The sequence below is a fragment of the Lissotriton helveticus genome, chromosome 1_1, assembly GCF_964261635.1.
Source record: "Lissotriton helveticus chromosome 1_1, aLisHel1.1, whole genome shotgun sequence".
In the NCBI taxonomy this organism is placed as follows: domain Eukaryota; kingdom Metazoa; phylum Chordata; class Amphibia; order Caudata; family Salamandridae; genus Lissotriton; species Lissotriton helveticus.
In genome coordinates, this window is record NC_136057.1 from 987,080,760 (window position 1) to 987,104,182 (window position 23,423).

General features: G+C 42.6%; 1 protein-coding gene across 1 annotated transcript in view; it reads right to left on the reverse strand.

Annotated features, from left to right (window-relative positions):
* PLXNA4 (plexin A4) overlaps nt 1-23,423 on the reverse strand; it is a 1,016,639-nt gene that overhangs the window by 145,598 nt on the left and 847,618 nt on the right. Inside the window, exon 24 of the mRNA XM_078677443.1 lies at nt 17,417-17,483. Coding sequence (XP_078533569.1) covers nt 17,417-17,483 — 67 coding nt within the window. The remainder of the gene's footprint in view (nt 1-17,416; nt 17,484-23,423) is intronic.

The following is a 23,423-nucleotide window of genomic DNA, read 5'->3' on the forward strand; positions in this document are numbered from 1 at the left end:
ACCTCAACATGGAAACGCATGTTAAAACGGAGGCGCTCCAGGTTCCTATTGTGAACAAGATTAATTGACATTGTCTTCAGGAAGGTAGGATAGGGGCATAGGCAGGGCCAGTGGAATTATGCGGTAGTGGTGGGCTGAATTATGTGGCAGATTTGAGTAAATTATGTGGCAAGAAAAGGCAAATTAAGATGCATTATGCAGCACATTTTTCGATAATATTACTCCATTATTTTGTCAATTTTAAAATTGTTAACACCGTCTTGGCATTCGTTGCACCTTTTTAGTGCCAGTTTAACCCCCAACTATAGCAATAAGCAGCAGAAAGCTGACCAGTCCAACTTTGCAAAGGGCCTTCCACTGTGTGGCAACACGTGTTGCTGTGTTAATAGTAACTTTTTTTTAAACTCTTTTTTTAGTAAAGAAGAAAACATGTTAGCCACAATCAAAAATAAGATTATACAGTGCATGCGACAATCCCAATCTTTTCCTGATGATTTGGTCAACCCAATAGTACTGTACTAATTTACAACTCAGTTTGCAACCACTTTGTGGCCAGGCAGCCTTCACCCTGCAGAGAGGTGTACGGGTCCCGTGGAGCACACAACATCCCTCTATATTAGTTCCAGTTACCCCAAGTCTTGTACCACTTCTGCGGACACCCTCTTCCTTCATATATGACCATAGAACTAGAAACATTTTTATTTGTTAAAATCTGTAGATTATGCAGCATTATGTGGCAAATGCGGCAAACATATAATTATGAGAAAATTGCAGCAACCGAACATTCAGTGGCCCTTGGCATAGGTGATGTGACTGGACTTGGTCCTATGGATCAGCTGCTGCTGCTTATGCCAGCAACTTTCCTCTCAATGAGAAGATGTGCATGTGGAGATGGCAGGCCCCTAGAGCGTCCAAACCTGTCCCTGCCTGTCACTCACGGTTACACTGAGCCCCAGCGCTCAATACTCACAGTTAGTTGCCCCACTGGCTCTTGTTTTGTGTAGGGTGACAGGGCTGTATGTAACCCAGCACTCCTCAGGGACAGGCAGTGATGTTAAATAGTGGTTCAGAGATAGCACAGTTATCTCAGCGAAGCACATCTCAGCCCATAATGTACTCAGGCCACTGAGGTCAGTAGCGTCAGATCCTCAAGGCCCAGAGCTCCCTGCAGCCTCCAGCAAATCATGATACTCTAGACAGGCCGGACTTACACACCAGGCCTCCTCCGCCCCCACCGCCCACACCGCCCACACCGCCCACACCGCCCAACACCTTACCACACTCTTGAACTTCATATACTACTACCTTCCAGCTGCCCAACGAGAGCTCTGTCCCCTGTTCCCTGATGTACTTCCTGCCCTAGGGGGCACTCTAGCCTTTGCTTATTAGCACAACCCATAGGAACCTTGTCACTAAATTATATAATGCATCACAGAGAGAGCGCTCGGATTGCTGCCCAGAAACACTCTTAGATAAGTTGAACACCATACTTGAGGCCCCGGTTGAGTCCAGCGGATTGGAGCTTTAGTTGTGCACTGACAGGTATGTTCACATGTAACTGTAACCTATGTATTATACATTTCAAATAGTTGCAACAAAAGTACTATACAGCTACCAAATTGTTTAGATATGGGCTCAGAACAGATGTGAACTGTGTGCAATGTAATGGCTTTGGAGGCGAACTTCATACGTCTAGCTTGGGCATTGGCGTAATGAAACTTAAAAGGACCCCCCTGCATGGTACAGGGAGGAACTCGCTCCAGACTCAATCAAGAGCTCTCGTGCCAGAGTGCTGTGCTGAGTGGGTCCCCTGGAGCTTGACCTGGCTCTTCGAATGACCTACGGAGCTGCTCGAAACTACCCTCACCCCCAGCACCTTGAGACCCTCACGGGTGAGTAGCACACTTCAAAAACCCCGATTGATTGATTGAGGGAGGGAATGCATCTGTTGAATAACGTTGGACTTAGAAATTATCTTTGGGGAACACCACATATGTGGTTCCTGCCATGTAGGGGGGCAGGCTGACTGTGAGGAAGGAGTGGATTCATTTAATTTCATTTCATGTAGTCCTTTGATCTGGGTGAAGTGGGAGACCATGTTGAAAGCTGCTGAGAGGTCAAACAGTATAAGTGCTCTGTGGTCGAGGATCAACCTGATGTCTTCTTTTGCTGCAGTGACGGCAGTCTTGGTGCAGTGGTTGGGACAGAAACCTGATTGTGTGGTGTCTAAGAGCTGGTGTGTGTTGAGGTATTGAGACAGTTGCTTGCTTATGTTTACCATGACCTTGTCCAGGTAGGGGGAATGGAGATTGGGCGGTAGTCTGCTAGTTTATTGGCATCTGCCATGGGTTTCTTCAGCAATGCATTGACCATGGCATGCTTCCAGCCATTTAGGAACTTCTCAGAGGTAATGGAGGTGATGGCACCCAAAATGAGTGAGCTCTTAGTGGCAGACATCTTGCCATTGGGAGTGACACACCAACTGCACTACCTAGGCATCACATATGGCTGGAGGATCCTCCTAGAAAATGCATAAAAGTCGATCAACCTAACTGAGTTGGTGGGAGAACGAGTCACACATAGTAGCTTTTCAGAGGTGCAAAATGATTCAAACATGGCAATGCTGTTGTTTGTTTCAACATCTTGAATATTGCTTTACCTGACCTAATCTGCAAGTTGCTGGTAAAAGCAGACTTTCAGTGCTGCCAGAACAGTTTCAGGGTTTCTGGTAATCATAATTCATTTCTGTCACAGTAAGAGTAGAAATACCTGTGTCCATACAAAGACATTTTCAAAGATAATGTGTCTACTAAATGTCTACTGTGTTGTGCACGTTTTTTTCTTTATGTGTTGGGAATCTTTTTTAAGTTTTGAGTTTACATAACAGGGCCAGGTGCATCCTTTCATAATCAACCTTGCTGATTCAAAAGCATAGCAAATCACTTTCAACAAAAACGTTCCAGACACAGCACCTACAGTTGTGTTGAGAATGTACTGCAGCAAAGCTGTGAGTAGCACACAATCTTAACTTCTTGCCTGCTGCGTTGCTTAGCAACCTCCACACATTGCGTAGCCTTGAGACACGGTAAAATGATGTGAAATGCGCAAACTGATTTTACTGTGACTTGGTGAGATAGCACCTGTCACTACAGAGGTGGTGCACATGTCTGACATTTACACAAGTCCAATCTATACCAAAAGAGCACACCTACTTAAGACATTGAATCCAAAAAGGCCTGTGACAGACACAGGATGGCAACAGTACTGGGTAAGCATGGTTAAGGCTTGAGACCATGTAGGTCTGTGAGACATGAGTAGTTTGGACATGGGTTGCGAGGTTCTATGAGTCCTTATCTGCCTTTAAATTGTTAGACTATAAGCACCTACAGTAACACTTAGACTAGTGCGAAACCCCCCTTAAGTAGCTCTCTTAACCCAATAAGGCGTCTTTAGGCACTAATATTATCACTGTGCAGCAGGTAGGCCCAGAGACACATGCAGGAAAGTTGCATAAGATTGTTTGATACTAATTGCATTAATACAGATGGCACATTATACAAGCTTGAACAACCTGAACTGCACCTCTGTGGCTTCCTTTCACGGAGAATTTGAAGAGAATGTTTCTCAGGAAGGGATTCTATGGTTCCATGAGGGAAAGTATCTCTGCAGCATTTTTTACTTGTCGTTGTTGTATAGGTACTGCAGCTTGTGAACATGGAAGACTTGGTATTAATCAACATGAGAGTTACCTATTAGCTAGCAAGTCTTTTGCACTGCTAGAAGATTCTTGGAACAAGAGAAGTGCTAAGAAACAATTCAGTGTCATTGGTGCACAATTGAAATTAGATTTCTAATTCAGCCAAATAATTGCACAGGGGACCCTGCTGAAAAATACCAGGGCCAGGGAGAGGCAAGACTCTTGGTAAGGATGAGTATCGACCACAGCAGACCGAGATAAGGAATGGCTGAAAGAAGCCTGTCCATTATAGAATGAGTAGACAAACAGAGGCTGTAATCCCTAACCGCCCCTCTATAGACAGTGTGGCAATACGGATATTGCAGTCTAATGTGTCAAATGCTGCCAAAAGGTCTAACATAGCTGACTGATACTTCATTCGCCATAGTCAGGAAGTTTGCCAAATGCCAAGGAAGGCTGTTTCAGTCATGTGACCTGGTTTAAACCCTGGCATGGCATATTGCAAGAGGACACTGGAGCTGACAACCTCTCACATTCTTCATTTTTGGCTACCATAGACAAAGTTGAGGTGGGGCATCATGTTAGCCAGCGTGCAGAGAGAAATGTAGCCTTTTCACCACAGATGTGACCAACCCCTCTTTGAGGCCTGCTGGCATACAGCTTGCAGCAAAGCTTTCTTATGTCTGTGTGTAAACGTAAAATGGAAGATGGTCCAGTGCAATATTCAGTGATGTTTACTTAGACAAAGGGACCACGCCACACAACATTTAGTGACACGAGGGGCATCCAGTATAACGTTTAGCGATCAATAGTAACAAGACGAGGATCTACAGGCTTGCGTTCAGTCTAACACATTAGGAAAAATGCATTTTTGCTAAAAAATTATAGCAAAGAGTGTATCATTCTATTTCATGAACAGGTCCCTAATCACCTGACATGTCCACTACACTTATTCAACGTGTCGTTTTTTAATCTGATTGGTTCCTTTTTGAGATACAGGAGTTTTGTTTCTAAATACATTTTTTATCTAACATGTAATATAGACTTTGTTGTTGCTGCATGGGTGAATGGATACCTCTCAGGCCTCATTAAATACCGCCCACCTAATAAAATATTTAACTCAATTGAAAAGACTTGTAAAAAGAGAAGTACATTTATTTTGAATTACTAAATTAAGGACTAAACAAAAGTTGCAATTCCTTATATAGTTAGGAATTAGCATTTAAAAAGCCTTGCAAATTCACTGAAAAAAATCATAGGTTTCAGGCCTTATATAGTTAGGAATTAGCATTAAAAAAACCTTGCAAATTCACTGAAAAAACCATAGGTTTCAGGCCTTATATAGTTAGGAATTAGCATATAAGAAACCTTTGAAATTCACCGAAAAAACCATAGGTTTCAGGCCTTATATAGTTAGGAATTAGCATTTAAAAAAAACATTGAAATTGCTCCTATGTAGTTAGTTGTACTAACTATATTTCGCGCACCCGCAATCCACTGCTGATGATGTCACATATTACATCATTCATGACATGGTCAGTGACATCACTGATGACATCTCAAATTACATCAATGATGACATCACTGATGACATCATCCACGTGACAATCACATACACCTTTTCATACACTAGTAAAATCTTTCATCACTCTTTGTAAAATACAGAGTATCATATTTGAATCCATTGACACAGCAATAGAAGTATTTAAAAACCCACTCATTGATTCCTAGATGTATACACACATCTAATCACTTACCTGTAGATTCACTCATACATGCTGTCAATGAACAATAGAACACTGTCAAAAATACTTATACACCTATACCGACATTACACACCAGCACACAACCTATTCACATATGAAGTTATCCTACTCACTTATGCAAACAATGGATCATACTTACTTACATACTTACTTAGCTACATACTTAGACAAACACCACTTCATATATTCATTTAGATAGTAAGTCATATTTAGTATATTATAAAATCATTATTACAAGTATACAGTTATCCATACAGTCACTCACACAATCATTGAGTCTTATGTATACTTATTTATATACAACAACTGCCACATACACTGCCTTTTATTTTTCAACTTAGTTGGACATATACCATTGAGAAATATATTTGCTCATCACCACACCCATAAAGATATTCATTCACCCAAACAACTGTTAGAACATGTAGTTTTAACTTCATATATCTACTGAATCAACTATTCACAAATCTTTGGGCAGTCACACACCCTCTACCGAACAAAAACACACACATTCACTCTCCCATACAAATACTCAGTTAACTAATCAATAACTAACCTAGACTTTCACATAGCTAGTAACAAACTGGAGAACCAGTTTACACAACAACTGACAAAGTGATACAGATATTCACACAGTTTAGTCACTATCCACTATATTTAGTGAGACACTATAAATTGTTGAAGTCCTCCATCCAAATATTTATTTTATATATCCACTCATACTTCAATGCAAATTGCTATATATATAATGCATATTTAAATATCGAAGCAAACCACATTCACTGGATGATGTCATCATTGATGTCATTTGAGATGTCATCAGTGATGTCACTGACCATGTCATGAATGATGTAATATGTGACATCATCAGCAGTGGATTGCGGGTGCGCGAAATATAGTTGTACAACTAACTATATAGGAGTATATATATATATATATATATATAATGTGTGTCTTTTTTGCGAAGGAAGGAGTTTGTTTTGTATATATTGGTTGAACATAACAAAATGCTTTTGTCTATGATAAATTTCTGCCTTACTAACAACTATTTTATGTTTAACAAGCAACATTTCCAGCAGGTCAGGGGAGTAGCCATGGGGGCCTGTTTTTCTCCCAGTTACGCCTGTCTTCACATGGGGTACTGGGAGAGACAGGTCCTCAGTGGTGAATACTCTGCTATATGCAGGGATCACATTGTTCGGTGGTATAGATACATCGACGATGTTTTTATGATCTGGAAGGGAACAAGAGAACAGGCAGAACATTTTATAGTAGAGTTGAATGTTAACAATTTCAACTTGTCTTTTACCTCTGACATTAGCAAAACGCATGCCACATTCCTTGATGTTGCAATTGAGGTCAACAATGGGCACTTGGAAACATCCTTGTTCAGGAAGCCCACAGCAGGCAATACAGTGCTTCATGCTCACAGTCACCATCCACCACATCTAATCCGAAGCATCCCCTACGGGGAAATGCTGAGGATTAGAAGAGCATGCAGCTCTGAGGTCCAATACAGAGCAGCACAAGAGGAGTGCAGATTGAGGTTTTTGGCTCGTGGCTACAAAGAAAATGTGGTTGCTGCAGCAATACGCAAAGCCAATGGAATACCTCGCTCTGAAGCCTTATTACAGAAGAGCTCACGCAATCTCATTGTAACACCCGTGCAACAACCAGTCAGGTTAATATGGTCCTTTAATAGTCAGCATGGAGCCTTGAGGAAAATAATTAACAAACATTGGGATTTGGTGAAATGAGATCCTGTCATCGGCAATAGTATGCCCAAAAAACCGGCAATCACTTACCGAAAAGCTTATTCTTTACAGGATGCATTAGTTAAATCTAGCCCTGAATTAGAACTAAGCAAAGATTGGTTGACAGGTAGCAAAGGTTTCAGAAAATGTGCCTCGTGTAAAGCCTGCACACATGGAGTGAACAAGACAGAATACAGTATTCCTTTTTCCGATGTTCCATGCAAGATTAGTAAGAAGCTTACTTGCAAAAGTGATTTCTCAGTATATGTGTTGGAATGCCCATGTGGGTTAAGATACGTGGGCAGTTCTAAATTACAGGTACACAAAAGAGTCCTACAACATCTCAGGGCCATCAAAACCAACGACCCGGTGTATCCTGTGGCTAGGCACTTCAGGGAACAACACAATAGTAACAGTACATTACTGAAGTACTATGTCATTGATTCCGTTGCACCCATGAGAAGGGGAGGCAACAGAGAAGCCGCACTTCGGAAATTGGAAACTAGGTACATCCTCATGTTAGACAGCAAGGCACCGAATGGTCTTAATGCATCGGAAGACTTGTATACCTGTCTTTAGATTGTTCTACCTGACCACATTTGCCCTTCTGTTCTTTAATGACACCACTTTAGAATCACTTTAATAGACACTCTATATGGCTCTTCATATGTAATTTCAGCTTGCCATGTGTCTTTAACTTCTCTGACTGGTGTCACAGTGTTTAATACAACATTCAGCAGTCCTGCCACTGCGATAGACAGGCTTGATTACAGTTAGTTTCACGTCTGTGATCGGGTTTTGGTCTTGTTTTTATTCATATCACCCAGCACTTTATTTTACTGTAATTTTATTATGCAACGTAGAGATGTGAGTTCTTATACATTGGCCAGTAAATCCTTAATTGTATAGATCAGATCAATGTATTGACTGATCGCATATTAATGAGTATTGTCTTTGTCCAGTGACCACTATAACATGAATTATTTCAAGGTATATAATGAATTTTGGAATGTCAATGTATATTGGTCTAACGCTTGTACATGTTTTTGACAGTTAAACGGCTATGAATTCAACAATTTTATGGTTTTACATGACAGGCGTTCTGATCATGATCCATAGGTTTATTTAACTTGAGAGTCATAGGTAATTTAACAATCATAAACTGGGTTGTTGATCAATGGATTTATCCAGATATTATGTGTGTTTTTTCTGTTCGTATATCATTACAGTTAATCTGGCATTATGCCAGTATATGGGTTTTTGTCTAATGCAAACACTGGCTGTTGGTAATTTTCTGGGATTCATCCCAAAACTTTTGTTTAGATGGTTACGATGCAGTGTTATTTGTAACATCATGGTAGCGCATAGTATGTTTACCATGTCTATTGCACCGTTGTACATATCTCTACGTTGATTGGCTATTGCCATATGCATGTGCACTTTAAATTTCTGCTATTCCGCCCTGGAATGCCATGTGACCAAGGCCTCTGGGAGGCCGAAACGTTATGCTGTCCGTGTGTTGCAGAATAAACTAATTTACTCACGGAAACTTCTGGGTCTGCTGTTTTCTGATGGCGCTGCCGTGATATTGATACCCCAGCGCTGTTTTGAGAGAACCCGTGTGGATATATATATATATATACACAATCCAAAGTTACCCTCAGTGAGGAAGCCCCATGGTAGCGTACCCCATACAGAAAGGTCCGCAGCAGGCTCCTACTCATCACGCTTGCATTGTTTCAAAGGCTGACGCGTTTCGGAGTTCAATCCTTCCTCCAGAGCCATTCAGATTAACAAACGACAACGTAGTTTGGAACACCTGCTTTTATTGAAAGAGTCCTGCCCTGCTCAGCATGATCTCACGCCCTTCGGCGAGTGCTGCAAAGCACTGTGATATTAGTAGTCCAAACTATAATATGAAAAACCCACATGGGTGCTGTCGTTGGAAAAAATGATGAAAATAAAACCCCAAGTGGGTCAATGTCAAAGCGGAGTTCAGTACCAGCTGCTATATACAAAACTCTTGCGTTACTCATCCTTGATGTTTGCCGGGTCTTCCCAGCACCGCAGGTCCGCACAGTCGCGGCGGGGCCTCCTAGCGACTCGGGTGAGGCCGCTAAATACACAAACCAAAGTTACCCTCAGTGAGGAAGCCCCATGGTAGCATACCCCATACAGAAAGGTCAGCAGCAGGCTCCTGCTCATCACGCTTGCATTGTTTCAAAGGCTGACACGTTTCGGAGTTCAATCCTTCATCCAGAGCCATTCGGATTAACAAACGACAACGTAGTTTGGAACACCTGCTTTTATTGAAAGAGTCCAGCCCTACTCAGCACGATCTCACACCCTTCGGCGTCCAAACTATAATATAAAAAAGCCCATGTGGGTAGTGTCGTTGGAAAAAATTATGAAAATAAAATCCTAAATGGGTCAATGTCAATGCGGAGTTCAGTGCCAGCTGCTATATACAAAACTCTTGCTGTCGAGCGTTACTCATCCTTGACGCTTGCCGGGTCTTTCCAGCACAGCAGGTCCGCACACTCGTAGATAAATAGATAGATAGATAGATAGATATACTGCAATACCCTCCCATAGAAATTAATCAAGGTAGGGACTTAAAATAGTATCCTATGGGAAATAATGTTGAAATTAATTAATGTATTCTGACTTTTGAAAATTATATATAATTTTCAAAAGTCAAAATACATCAATTAATGTTAACATTATTTCCCATGGGATACTATTTTAAGTCCCTACCTTGATTCATTTCTATGGAAGGGTATTGCAGTACCAGTGGCTGGCCATGTGTAGTGCTGGACTTACTCTAGTTCTGAGCTAGAGCATATTTACAACTGTTTTGTCTTTTTTGGTTGTAATTTTGATAGGTGTGCATTGTGAATAGCAAGGGGCTTGCTATTTTTAGGGTGGGTGCATGTCCCTTTCAAAACCCCTCCTTAAGTCTCCCTAAATTGGGCAGAGATCTCTGCCCAGAAAATATAAGAGAGGAGGAGCCCTCCTCACGGATGTTAGTAAACAGCATTATTTGTACTTGACTAGTACTATCATAGTACTACTAATCACACTACAAAATGCAAAATGCATTTTGAGACTAGGACCCTAAGATGGTATACTTAGCTTGATTTGTGGAGGCAGACCAAGTACACCTTACAGATTCTAGTATATATGGCATCAACTGAAGCACTGCTATGAGCAGATGAAAAGAGAGAATATGCAGACAAAAATAAAGCAGAAAAGACAAAGTGAAAGGCTGGAGAGTCTAATGTATTGCTTCATATTTTAGAAATAAAATCACATTTTGAAAAGGTCTAACCTTCAATTAAAATGTATATTTTTGTATATTTTGCATTGCAAATGAAATACTTCATAAATGATATGGTTGTTTGATGATTGCTTGTTTCTGTATTTTTGTCCATTTTTGTGCATTTTATTTTAGGTTCAAATCCTAGAAATTGCTTAGGTCAGTTTCATTACTGATGCAGTTGGGATCCATAGAAGTCAAAGTAATGAGAATGGCTGCTGTTGGTAAACGGTCTGCGGTTTAGGGCCCCTCCCCTATCTTTCATTCCTTAATTTTACCCTTATTAATCGTTATTTTTAAACGGTCTCACCTGTCTCTGAGCTTTCCTGCCTTGGCTAACTGTCAGGGGCATTTGAAATATGCGATTGTGCAGCTGTGGTGATATTTGCATAATTATAGATTTGTGGCATTTTCCACATAATCCATCATCTACTGCATTATCTGCAGATTTTCCACAAAAACACATTTTGTTTCTTGCTCAAACGTTTCATAAATTACTAAAAATGCAGCAACACGTTGCCGGGCAGTGGAAGTCCCTTTGCAAAGCTGGACTGGTCTTCTTTCTGTTGCTTATTGCTAGATTTGGGAGTTAAACTGGTACAAATGAGGTGCAACCTACTCCCAGACAGTATTGTCAAGTTTAAAAATGACAAAATAATGAAGTAATACTTTAACAAAATGTGCCGCATAATGCTGCATAATTTGCCTTTTCTTGCCCCATAATTTACTCAATCGTGCCACATAATTTGGCCCTCTCCTGTCACACAATCCCATTAGCCCTGGTTATTGTTGATACACAACACCTGGGCCCAGTGCAAAATGGGCTCTTCGTTCAAAATATCTCACGTCAAAAATACCCACAATCTCTAGACAGAAGCTCTTCCAGGCACCTTTACCACACCTGTCTGCCACTTAATTAGCTTATCAGGAAGGAGCATGCTGCTTCTATCATCCACCCAGTTGCCCTTATCTGCCCTGCGGTTGCGCCAAGGCAGGCAGACGAGCATCCGAGTGGAAAAAAAGCTTATTACAAGAGCAGAGCCATGGCGAGCCGCTTCCTTCCGCGTCCTTATTGGCGGAATCTGATAATGGGAGCCGCTGAGGCAACCTTACGGGGACCTTGGAAACTTTGTGCCTTTTTCCTGCACCGCTGCTGGGGGCCTGTGACAATCAGAGGGGACATGTTGCGTTTGGAAGATAAGGCTGAACACGGCTGTGATGTGAGCGGCAGGGGATTTTTTCCCAAATAACTGGAGTTATCAAGAGGTGACTGCATGTCTGATTTTAACAAGACTCGGGGATCAACTCACCGCCTTGCAAATCGCTTGCCTACTTTTTAAAATCTACTTTATAATGGTCAAACTGGGTTTACACGGCTCAGAGTAGAAATCGGTCAGCTGCATGACGATGAGGAGCATTGAAAACTAACGTGCATCAGTGACTACAAGTCTGTCCAAAGCTGAAATGTTACTAGCCACACTGACATACACGTATAGATAGATCGCACACAGATACATACGTATAGACAGAAAACACAAGCATATAGATACACACGTATATTTGGAACATACAAACACAGATACACTTATATATGCAGTGCTGAAACTGGGAACCCAAGAATTGGTGGTAAATGTGTGGCAATGGAAAGAGGGTGGAATCATAATGGCTGTGGCATAACGCAGAATGATGGGGTCACCTTGCGGAGTGTGAAGAAGGGCCCTGAGTCTTCCATTTCTCACTGATATTCATTGACCTTGGGCTGAATCGGGCCCCCTTAAGTGTGGGTAGGGGCCTTAAAGCTTGGGGACCCCCCTGCACTGGTGGAGCTGCAGGGGCCTATGTTATGCTCCTGTCAAGAGGGACAGAGTCATAAGAAGCAGAGGCTGACAGTCAACAGAAATCTGTTCAAGCTTCATCGATTACAAAGGCTGCATTTTAAAATATCTTATGAGGTTAAGGCACCTGCTGCAGAGATTTTTGAGTGCCAGCAAGACTCTGTGGATAATAGTGGTAAGACATCGCTGGTTATTATTGCACTTGCTGGAGAGATCTGTTTTTTGTCTAGTCTCAGTTTTAACCACTAAAGAAGCATAGAGGGCTAATGTGCCAGCTGGAAAGCATATGGTGCAACATGCAGATGACCGGTTTTAATTTTATCTTGATATGTAAGTGGATTACTGCTTTTGACACACAGATCCTTTTTTTATTGCAGTTCATATATTGCAATCCTTACAGTATAGCACAGTGAGCTATATAAGCACCAATGAGCTGCAAGGAATGGGTTTAGAACGTATTTCCATCAGTTTTTTGTTATAATAAGGATGATAAAAATAGTTACTTTGGGTAGAAATAAAGGGCCAGATGTAGGAGCCATTTACCGACCGGTAATGGCCGATTTCGGCCGTTACTGACCGGTAAATGGGTTTTCGGTATGTAGGGGCACTTTTTTACAGAATCGGTATTTTTACCGATTCGGGAAATCTCAGATGTAGGTGGGACTCTTCAGAGTCCCAAAGGCCCTACAAATTCGGTATTTTACCACCCAATCCAATTGGGTGTTAAAATACCGAATTCATGTGTGCATGCACACCTATGCCATGTGACAGACAGACATGCCCTTAGGGCATGTCTGTGTGCCACATGGCGCACATGTCAATTTTTGGGGTGCCAGAGGGTGTCAAAGTGACACCCCCTGCACCCTTGCTAAAATCGGTATTTACCGATTCTGTAATTACAGAATCGGTATTTCCCAGTGATTCCTATGGGCTTCACAGCCCATAGGAATTTACCGAATCGGTAAATACCTATTTTTAACGATTCGGTATTTCCACATCTGGAAATACCTACATCTCCCCCCTTCATATTTACCGACTCTTAAATACCGAATCGGTAAAATTCGGTATTTAAGAGTCGGTAAATATGAATTACCTACATCTGGCCCCTAGTCTTATTAGTACAGACAAACCCAAGCATGTCATTGTTTTAAATCCAGACTTTTTGTTTCTTCCGACCTTTCACTCTTACCATATAATGCCTACCAGTAAGGATGATGTGTGACTCCTCCCCCTTGTAATCCTCATTGGATTATGTAACATATCCTGTACATTGATTTACACACTTCTATGATTTATTGTCACTGTATAACGTGTGTGTGATGTAAAGGGCTCTTACAACCTACACTGGGAAGACTAGCGCTTTAAAAGAATAAAATAAACTAAAAAAAAACTAGTAAGTGTTAAAATCTTGATACATTGACATTCTTCGATTGCATGTATATTCCCATGTGGGATTTCCCAAAAGGAAGGCTCATGGCCCCTTACATTTTATGTTTGTTTTGGGAAGCTGCAACAGTAAATGAAAAAGTGCATTCACTGCGATAAATTCCGCATATTTCATTGGATCCAACCCGGACTGTGGATCCAGCTCAATCATAACTGCCAGATCTGGGTCCTGTTAAGTCCTCCTCAATTCCTGCACTACAAGCATAGACAAAAAAAGGCACACATATACACACAGGTATGCACACACATAGACAGAAAACCTACAAATTTGCAGAGACACAGATAAGCATGCCAACAGAGGCACCGGACACCACAGCATTGTTAGAACATAAATGCTATATAATTGAATATGCGTATCACATGATCCATGAATAATCTTAGGAATAGTTCTAGAAAAGATGTTCAATTTCAATTAAAGCAGGTGTACAGATTCACCCTATGACTGGGCTCATCACATGTCACTATAGTGCAGTAGATGATACATGGCACAGTATTAACCACAGACACCGCACACACCACAAACTGAATTCAATCTCAAAGTGTTAATACCAATTGACATTGACTCACAACTTGGTGGTAGTCCATACTTTAGTGACGCTGTAGTATGAAACTCTCAGTCATCACTGTTGAGGTACAAACCTAGGATTAGACGACACTTGAAGCAGGACCTCGACCAGCTGAGCTGTAAAGCCATCTCTCATGTTGCCAGGTTTCCCACTTGTGGCTGTATTGATTTTCCAGGCTTCCTTTACCTTACTGATCAGCATCTCCAAAGATGACTTCGGTCGGCACGAGTTTTGGGGCAGCAGCAGTCTAAGGACGGCAACAGTCCCCCCGCTCCGCAATGTGTTTGCGGCGAGGGGGCAGCAGACGGAAAAAATACTCTGAAGTAGCCCCGCTCTTTACTGCAAACGCAGAGACCGCCACGGGCTCCCATAGGGCAAGCTATGCCACTCAAAATAACCACCTACTTTTGAAGGATTGGCAAAGGATCTTTAATGTGAGGGCCCCTGACTAGTCAAAGCTTCCAGAAGCCCTTTGGCAAACTGAATTTCCATCTAATAATGAAGAGCCATGTGTCAGAAAGTCAGTGGCAGACAGAAATTTGAGCTGGTGAGGGATGTGCGTGCCACACATTTAGCACATACATAATCATACTCACCTATCTACATGCACACTCACTCACACCCATGCATTCACAAGCACACATGCATACACCCACCATTCACAGGCACATATCATGCACCCATTCATATCATGCACACACTAATACACATACATTCATCCATACAGACACATTCCCAAACAAAATTAGTGGCCTGCAGTATTGAAGCCTCTGAAGTTCCTGGAGGGTTGGGACACCAATGAAAGGAGGTGGTAGTCGCTTACTTGTCACATGGTGGACTGGGCTCAGTGAGGGTTTCTGACCCCGCCTCACTCTGTGACAAGTTTTCACTGATTGACACTCAGTCCAGGCCCTTCTAGGCTTAAAAATGAAGTGCCCAGAACAGAGGCTATCAGTGACGCTCCCCTCATCAAGAGGGTGAGGACTTTAAGGCACTTTAGAGGGTGGCAGAGGTCTCGCCTACAGGGTGTGAAATCCTTCACCCGTCAAAGTTCAGATAAAGCAGCCAGGCGTCTGCATATTTAGCATATATAAAGCGCCTGGCTGCCTGATCTGAACATGTAGAGTGTCTGTCAGGCTGATGTTTGCTCAGCCCGACACACTCTTTATGTCTATAAAAAGGTGGGGGGAGGGCTCCCTTCACCCTTAAGGACAGCCTACTCCTGAATATAGCTCCTATAAGCAAAGCCCCACCTGCAGGAGAAAACCTTGCATAAGTTCATAGCTTAAACTGTGACAACCTGTTTAATACTAGGTAATTGGCTCAGCTGTTGTGCAGATGTACAATAGTAAATCAGCCTTTGCAACAAAGTTTCATTATGTCTGGCAGAGAAGCAATGGTGCCAAAATCAGCATAAAGTCAAACAAGCATTGGCAGTAACAATAGGTCTAGCTTTAAAGAAATGTTGTATTGTAATGTGGAGCATTACAAGCAAATAACATTTGTATTTGCGTACAAGCAAAGAATTGTAGAATAATATTGATGTTGGTTACAAGGATCTGTGACAGTTGTACTGTCAAGCCTTACCTAAAATTCCATGTAGGTTGATGACTGCCACCAGTGAAAGCTAAACACCATAAATTATCTTGTTTCCTAAGACACTTTTGCAGAAGTACAATGTCATGTGTATGCCCCTAAAAGTTCAAGCTCCACCAGCTGGATAAATACAACTATCACAACTGGTGGCTGGAAAGCACTTTTTTAGTAGAAGCATATAACTTCTGCTTATTCAAAACATGTTCTCCTGGATCCCACCATGTAGATGGGATCTAAAGCCCCTCTTTAGAAGTAATCACATAATTGTCAGGTGACAGCTGGGCTGTCAAGCTGGACCATAACAAATAATGGTGGCTAGAGATTGACATATTGAGGCCCTGGACACAGCACATCCCTTTCCACATTCCTTTTGTAATCCAATCAACATATGCCTTAACATTGCACCACAAATACTTGGATGGGAATTGTCCAGTTCAAAGGCGATCAGTGTGCCGCATCCCACCCATCTGTGCTGCCCGATAGCATGCCATGCTATTAGGAATGTGCTCTTCATATGGTGGCACAGCTGCCAGAAACCTGTTTGACCCATGAACCCTCTAATCAAGTTAGAGGGTAATGTAGTAAACACCAATATTCCTTTACCGTCAGTAGTTTTTTAATTCATGTATCAAATGCACAAATATTCAGCAATGTTGACAAATAGTTATGGCTGCTGCGAACGGCAGCCAATTTCGCCCGCCTTGATCACCTCTTGTTCTATTGAAGCCTGGCACTGAGCAAGCCAACAAAGTACTCACGTTGTGAGTGAAAAGACTGATGGCAGAGGTAATAGAAAATAACAATAACAAACACAAACAACCACACACACACATACACTGAAGTCTCCATACTGATCAAAAACCAACATATTAGAATGATTATTTCAAAACGTTTCTGCATATATCACAAGAATTACAGGCCCCGAAAAGTTAATTACATGTTGGCCTGATGCCCAGAAATGCTCAATGCAAACCAATTAATCGACTGCCATTGTTTCCATTCAGTGTGCGGACCGAGGCCGCAGACAAAGGAGGAAAACAGAAGCCAGATGCCAGAAGAAACAAACAACTCCAATGAAACTTTAAAAGAAATAAATATATCACATCAATTAAAAAACACAAAAGAAGTCAAAGGATAAAATAAATCAAACTGCTTGAAGAAATATATTACATTATTGCGGGTCCCTAGAAATCACTTATTTGTTTGACAGTTGTGCTAACAACTCCGAACGCCTCTGGTCATTTCAGATATTTGAGGATTGAAGGAGCAACATGTGTGAGCAGTGATTGATGCGATCTTACAGGTTGCTCTGATTCTCCGAAACTTTCTGCACAGTCTTCCTTAGCAGGAGCCAGGCATCAGTAAACGAAGACCTGGTACTTGAAATGCTGGGCCTCTTAAACGTTGTATGAATATTCATGTGTACATCTCCCTTACCTTAAGGAATTTATACAGCAGGAAGGTAAACCAGTTGGTGAGCATCTTCTCAGCGACAGATTCTGTTCTGAAACCAAACAGAGAAGATACATCATTAATCGTTTTGAACATTTATGGAAAATGATGGTGAATCCAAACCTGTTGCTAGACAGTGACACGGGTTTCGCCCATGTGTTTATGGTGATTGGTTTAAAGTATTGAGCCTGGTGAATATCTGCTAAAATCAGAGTAATGTCTTCCTTAATGTGTCAGTCCTGCATTGTCTCCCACTATCACATACTTCACTTGTGTCTAAGGGCTTAATTACGAGCCTGGGGTTCCACTGGCCGCCAGACTCATAGGGATGCAACGGCAGCGTCTACTGGCACCCCTTAACGATTAGGGCGTCCGGACTGCCATTGCCCCACCGCAGCTGTGGTTTTGCAGCAGTCAGGAGGCATCAATATGCTTGGCAGGACCGCCACAGTCTCACCATATTAGGAGTTTCTTCTCCACCATGGTTTTCATGGCAGTTCCTCCTCCATGAATATCCTGGCGGAGAGAAAACAAAGGTGGCTCTACAGGACCCCCTTATGCCTCTGCGTCCTGGGGTTGCATGCAGGGGGTCACATGTTGTGCCCCCCTCTATGCATGCAAACCAGTTTCTGGACGTGCCATGCAGGAACTGTGTTTGCCACTCCCATTCCGGTGCCTATTTTCAGGGAACCGACACAGAAATGTCAAAAACAAAGCCCGCCAGACAGGAGGAAGCTCATTATCTGGTGGGCGGCCTGACAACGGATTTGGCAGTGCGGTGGCAGGGCAAATCCAGCGCCGCACTGCCAAAGTCGTAATCAGGCCCTAAGTGTTCTGGGCTTGGTCATCCATGTTGTCACTGTTGATGTCTCTATCACTGCATGTTTAGACACATGGTAATACTGCATCGCCAACACATTGACTTATACACCGTGCAATCCAATTGCCAGTCCTGCCTCTAAAGACTAGTGGAACAGAAATTCAATTGGACAGTCACGCAGAATGTAAAACGTTGATAGTAAAGACAACATGTTGTTTTTGGGAAAAATATGTATGTCCTCATTTACTTTGCCACAGCTGTAGTTTATCCTCATTGGTTACATGAAATTGCTTCATGTTCAAATATGAATCCATGGGGGACACATCCCTAATGCTGGCGCTGCTTTTCTAGGTGGCAAGCAGTTTTTAAAACTCAAATAACCAGGTATTGTTCACATGCCCCCCCCCCCCCCCCCGGAAGATTTCATATCTATGGGTTCACACTTCCTTGCTCAGTACCTACAGGACTGTCAGTGCTGGGTCCATGGGGGGCTCTAGCGGGCTCCGCAATGCTGCCCACCGCTTCCCACTGCCTTTTCTTACGGATGCCGGGCTCCTTTTGCATCCCTTCACTCCTCCTGAATTCAATTATCCATTGAAATGCAGCGGCGGACGCCGATAACTATCCCGGCTAATAAGATTAACTTTCCAGTTAATAGGATTAACGGCACACCATGCCCTATCGGAGTCTGAGAAATACAACTGCACCCTAATATGAAAATTCTCATGCTCCGCGCACAACAGCCAGCAATCACCTTTTATCCTGCACCGAACACGCTAATTGAATCTGTTCTTTCACACCTTCTGGATTGCCCCGAGATGCCCCAGTGTAAATGACGAGGATCAAATTCATGAAGAGACGCTTGTGTGTTTATGTTCCTTATGGTAGAAAATAAATACAAACTGTGGTTCCATGGGAGCTCATTCATTAGACACAAGCAGGGCCCCATATCAGGTAAAGATATAAATCATGTATACACACACACAAGATATGAACTACAAAAACGAACTGAACATTAGTGCAATGCGTATACATAATTTGGGCAGATATACGAAATGAACCACTGTTTTCTCAGATACTAGTCTGTTCCCCCCTATAGGGTCAACAAATGAGTCCTGTTTCGCACACTACTTTTTGTTGAGAGAGCGTGTGGATATCTACATGTCTTCTGCAGGTTCTAACTGAGGGGGGTTGGACTTACTTGAATCAGTCATGGAATCTTTTTCCAACTAGACATTGACAAAATTAAAACTAAATATTCAGTGCTTTTCTGAAAGGAGATTATTGGGCCTTAAAATGGGTCTCAGGTGCAGTGCTTTCCGTAGGGATGGGTCATTTGGGGAGAAGACCTTCCTGTCATCACCGACTCTGCCTGCCTTGCCGCTCCAGTGGGGGAGCAGGACTCCAGGTCCCAGGCATCCTTGTAGCACTCAGGCTGCCGCCGATGCTATTCAGGCGCCAGGAGGTGCATTAAGCCAGCTGGGGACTCCCTCACCGCGGTAGCCCACCATTGCCAACTCTGCCTTCCTGCTCCAGGGGGGGAGCAGGACTTCAGGTCCCAGGCATCCATGCGGCACTCAGGTTGCCGCCGCCAGCGCCAGGAGGCGCATTAAGCAACTCGGGGCTCTCTCAGCGCGGGAGCCCATCATCGCCTACTGTGCCTGTCTTGCCTCTTCAGGGGGGAGCAGGTCTCCAGGTCGCAGGCATTCTTGTGGCACTCAGGCCGCCACCGATGCTCTTCGTGCCAGGAGGCGCATTAAGATAGCTCGGGGCTTCTGCAGCGCGGGACGTGCCCGGGTCCAGGGCATGCCTATCCACGCCCATCGGAACCAGGAGGAGACTGGGCTGGGCCTACCCTCTTGGTTTTTGGGCTCCATCTGCTTCGTGATGCATTGAGAAGGTAAAAGCGGTTATCCCTCTAATATTTTTTAGTGTAAATTTCTTTGTTCTTTTTGGTCAAATTTCATCTGGAATCCAGCCTGTTTTAGTAAAAATTTTGGGAGACAAAAAACAACGCCCACCATAAAACCCACTAACACCAAGCTGGATGGCTTTCTTCAAAAAGAGGTGGTGGCCATTAGTAAAGAAATAGAGCCGGCAGAGCGAAGAATCTCGTTAGCCCCCCACTCTCCTCACCTCCCTCCGCTACCATTGACCTTGGCAACAACACAATTGAGCCGGATCTTGAACTTAGACCTCAAGAACCCCTTTCAACCACCGTCAAAATTGTGAACCAGGCTGGATCAGGTGCCATATATGAGGGGAAACAAGCAGGTCTTCAACCCAATTTTGGAGAGCAATGGACCTTAGCAATTAGTAGGAGGAAAGAGGAAACGTCCCGAGATGGCAGGGAATGATCTTAAACACCGCCCCGCAGCACTCCTTCCACCAGCCGCTACTGCTAGGGATGACATTGTTCTAGATGGTTATCGCTCTTTCATAGTACCTGCAATACCCTTCTCAGCAGGAAGAGCTAAAGGAGGGATTGCGTTGCTAATCTCAATGAAATATGGAACTTTAAAAGCCTCCTATATAATCTCATCACCCTGGTACCAACTGATTATCCTAACAAATTTAATTAAGGCTAAGATATTAGTGTTAAATTGGTATTATAATATCTTTGATCCAAATAGTTGTCATGTTACTGAATCCTTACAGACAGAAGTTACAAAAATTACTGGGAAGTGGTAGCTAATATGCATTTTATGGGTGGGGGATTTTAATTGCATAACCTGTAAGCATAGTGGCCCACGAGTCTGTGGTTTGGCAGATACTGAGGGTCATCCACAGACACATTATATTTATTCACCTCAAGGTGAAGCTTTAAACTCTATTCTCGTTGGTAATGATTTAGCTATTAATAACAACTTGGTTGGTGATCCCTGTCACAGTACCCTACCTATGTAGGCGGAGGTAGGGAAAGTTTTATTGACCACATGTTAATACCTAGGACATTCATTTCTCTTGTCCATGATTTTACGGTGGAGCCTAACTGCGCCAGTGACCACAATGCCCTTACAGTCTCTCAAGACACAATTACCCAGGCAGGGAAGGGCAATGACCGCCCTATTTCTATTCCCCAAATAAAGGGGTAAGATTGAATTGGGGCAAGATAACCCTCTAAAATTCGAGGCAGACAGCATTATGGTAAATTATAACTATTTCATGAGGTGTCCGCAGCATGACTCCCCCCCCCAGCTGAGGTTGTTCAGGAATTTGGACTACTTTGCTCAGATGTAGCTAAGAGGCTGACTAGAGCCACTTGCCAAAGGGCACCTCAAAAAGCACAGTCGTTTAATACTGAATGTACAAAGGCCCTAAAGAGTCTCAAAAGGCACTTCATGCTATACCTAGAAACAGCGTTTTAATTAAAAGTGCAAGGCAAACTTATTTAATTGCCATTTGGAAAAGAAAAGAAGATTTTAGGAGAAAGGCATGGGAAGACTTGTAGAGAGCAAGTTCCCTCAAAGATTCTAAAAACTTTTGGAATATTATTAACCAATCGCTCTTCACGGAAGAAGTTATTCAGATGGGCTCATTGATCCTGGGAAAGTCACTTTACTTCTATATTTAACCCGCAGTCTAAGCAGGTAGAGGAGAACTCAGGGGATTTGCGTGTAGATCTTGACATGGTTAATTAGGACAAATTGTGGGCCATGATGGGAAAAATGGTGTAGAAGAAGAATTGATATCCCTTTTACCTAGGTTACACTCTAATACTTCACTTGTTATAAGATATGGCCACCATGATGAAAAAAACAAACCTATCATGTCCACAGAAAGCGTTCGGCAAGGCTGCATTCTACTTAATCTACACCAACGGGATAGAGGCTTACTTATTAGGCAAGGAGATTGATTTCCCTTGAATTGGAGGTAATCTTGTTCCATTACTATCATATGGAGACGATACTGTGCTAATGACATTGACAGCAAATAGCCTCCAAAAATCACTTAGCGCTTTACTAAATTTATGTCGTCGTTTGACTTAAAAGTTACTTTTATTAAATCTTGTTTAATGGTGTGCGGCCCCGAGTTGACAAAAACCAGGAATTTCGCTGTAGAGGGAATAAGATTAGAAAAGTTGAATCATTTTAGTTACCTGGGTAACTTATTTAATAATAAGATGGACTGGGAACCACTTATCACAGCAAGTGGCATCAAACAAACAGGGTTGTAGAGGGGCTATTTTGCTTTGTATCCAAATTAGGTCACAAGCCAGTGAGAGTTGATTACCCTTTATCCGCTTAACCGCGGCGGTTTTATTGAGTGGGCGAGGCCATGTCGGCCAACAGACGTGCGCAGCACTATGGAGGTAGTGCTCGCAACGGCCGTTGGCCGATGGGCGCATCAAAAGGGCTATAAAGCCAAATGTTTGTCTGTTGCAACATATGGGACAGGGGTGTGGGGGCACTATAAAAGTCGTCAATTTTAGAAGTTCTGAAAAATAAATGTATAAAAAAGACTATTGATGATTCAGACTAGTGCCGCCACACGCTTCAGTCACAAAGAACTAGGGTTAGAGTATATAGAGGACCGCAAAGATAGCGCCCCTTTGCTTTTATGGGCAAAAATCTATCTGACCGATGAACTAAGGTTCTCGAGGGAAGTAATCAAAGATTGTATTAACCTGGATAGTACCCTAACAATTCCTTGGATCCTATTTGTGAGAGATACATTTTTAGAGCCAGTATTGGGGCACTTTTATAATAATCCAGAAAGCATTCCCACAAACGCAAAAGCTATTATTAAAGAGGCAACCCACTCTAAGGTAGCTACGCGCTATTTGAGACACAAGGAGATGGGCCCTTCATGTTCCTTTCCGGAACTACAGCAATATTATTTAACTTTTACCACTAATGTTCAGGCTAGATTTCTTTTAACCAGATTTCGTTTATGCACTTTACACTTTTTAGCAGCCTTTCCGCACCAAATAGGTTGGGCTGACAAGCTTATGCCCTACCTGTGCGATAATTTGGCCATCCAGAGCACCATGCACTTTATTTTATTCTGCACCTTATATAAAGAGGCGAGGAACACATTTGTAGCCCCATTATTATCAAAGATTCTCCCTTGTACCTATTTTGATGGTTTTAATTATTTGCATACATTGGCCGCCCCTGTTATTTGCACTACGGTTTCTAATTATATTAAAGTGTTGATGGCTATTAGAAA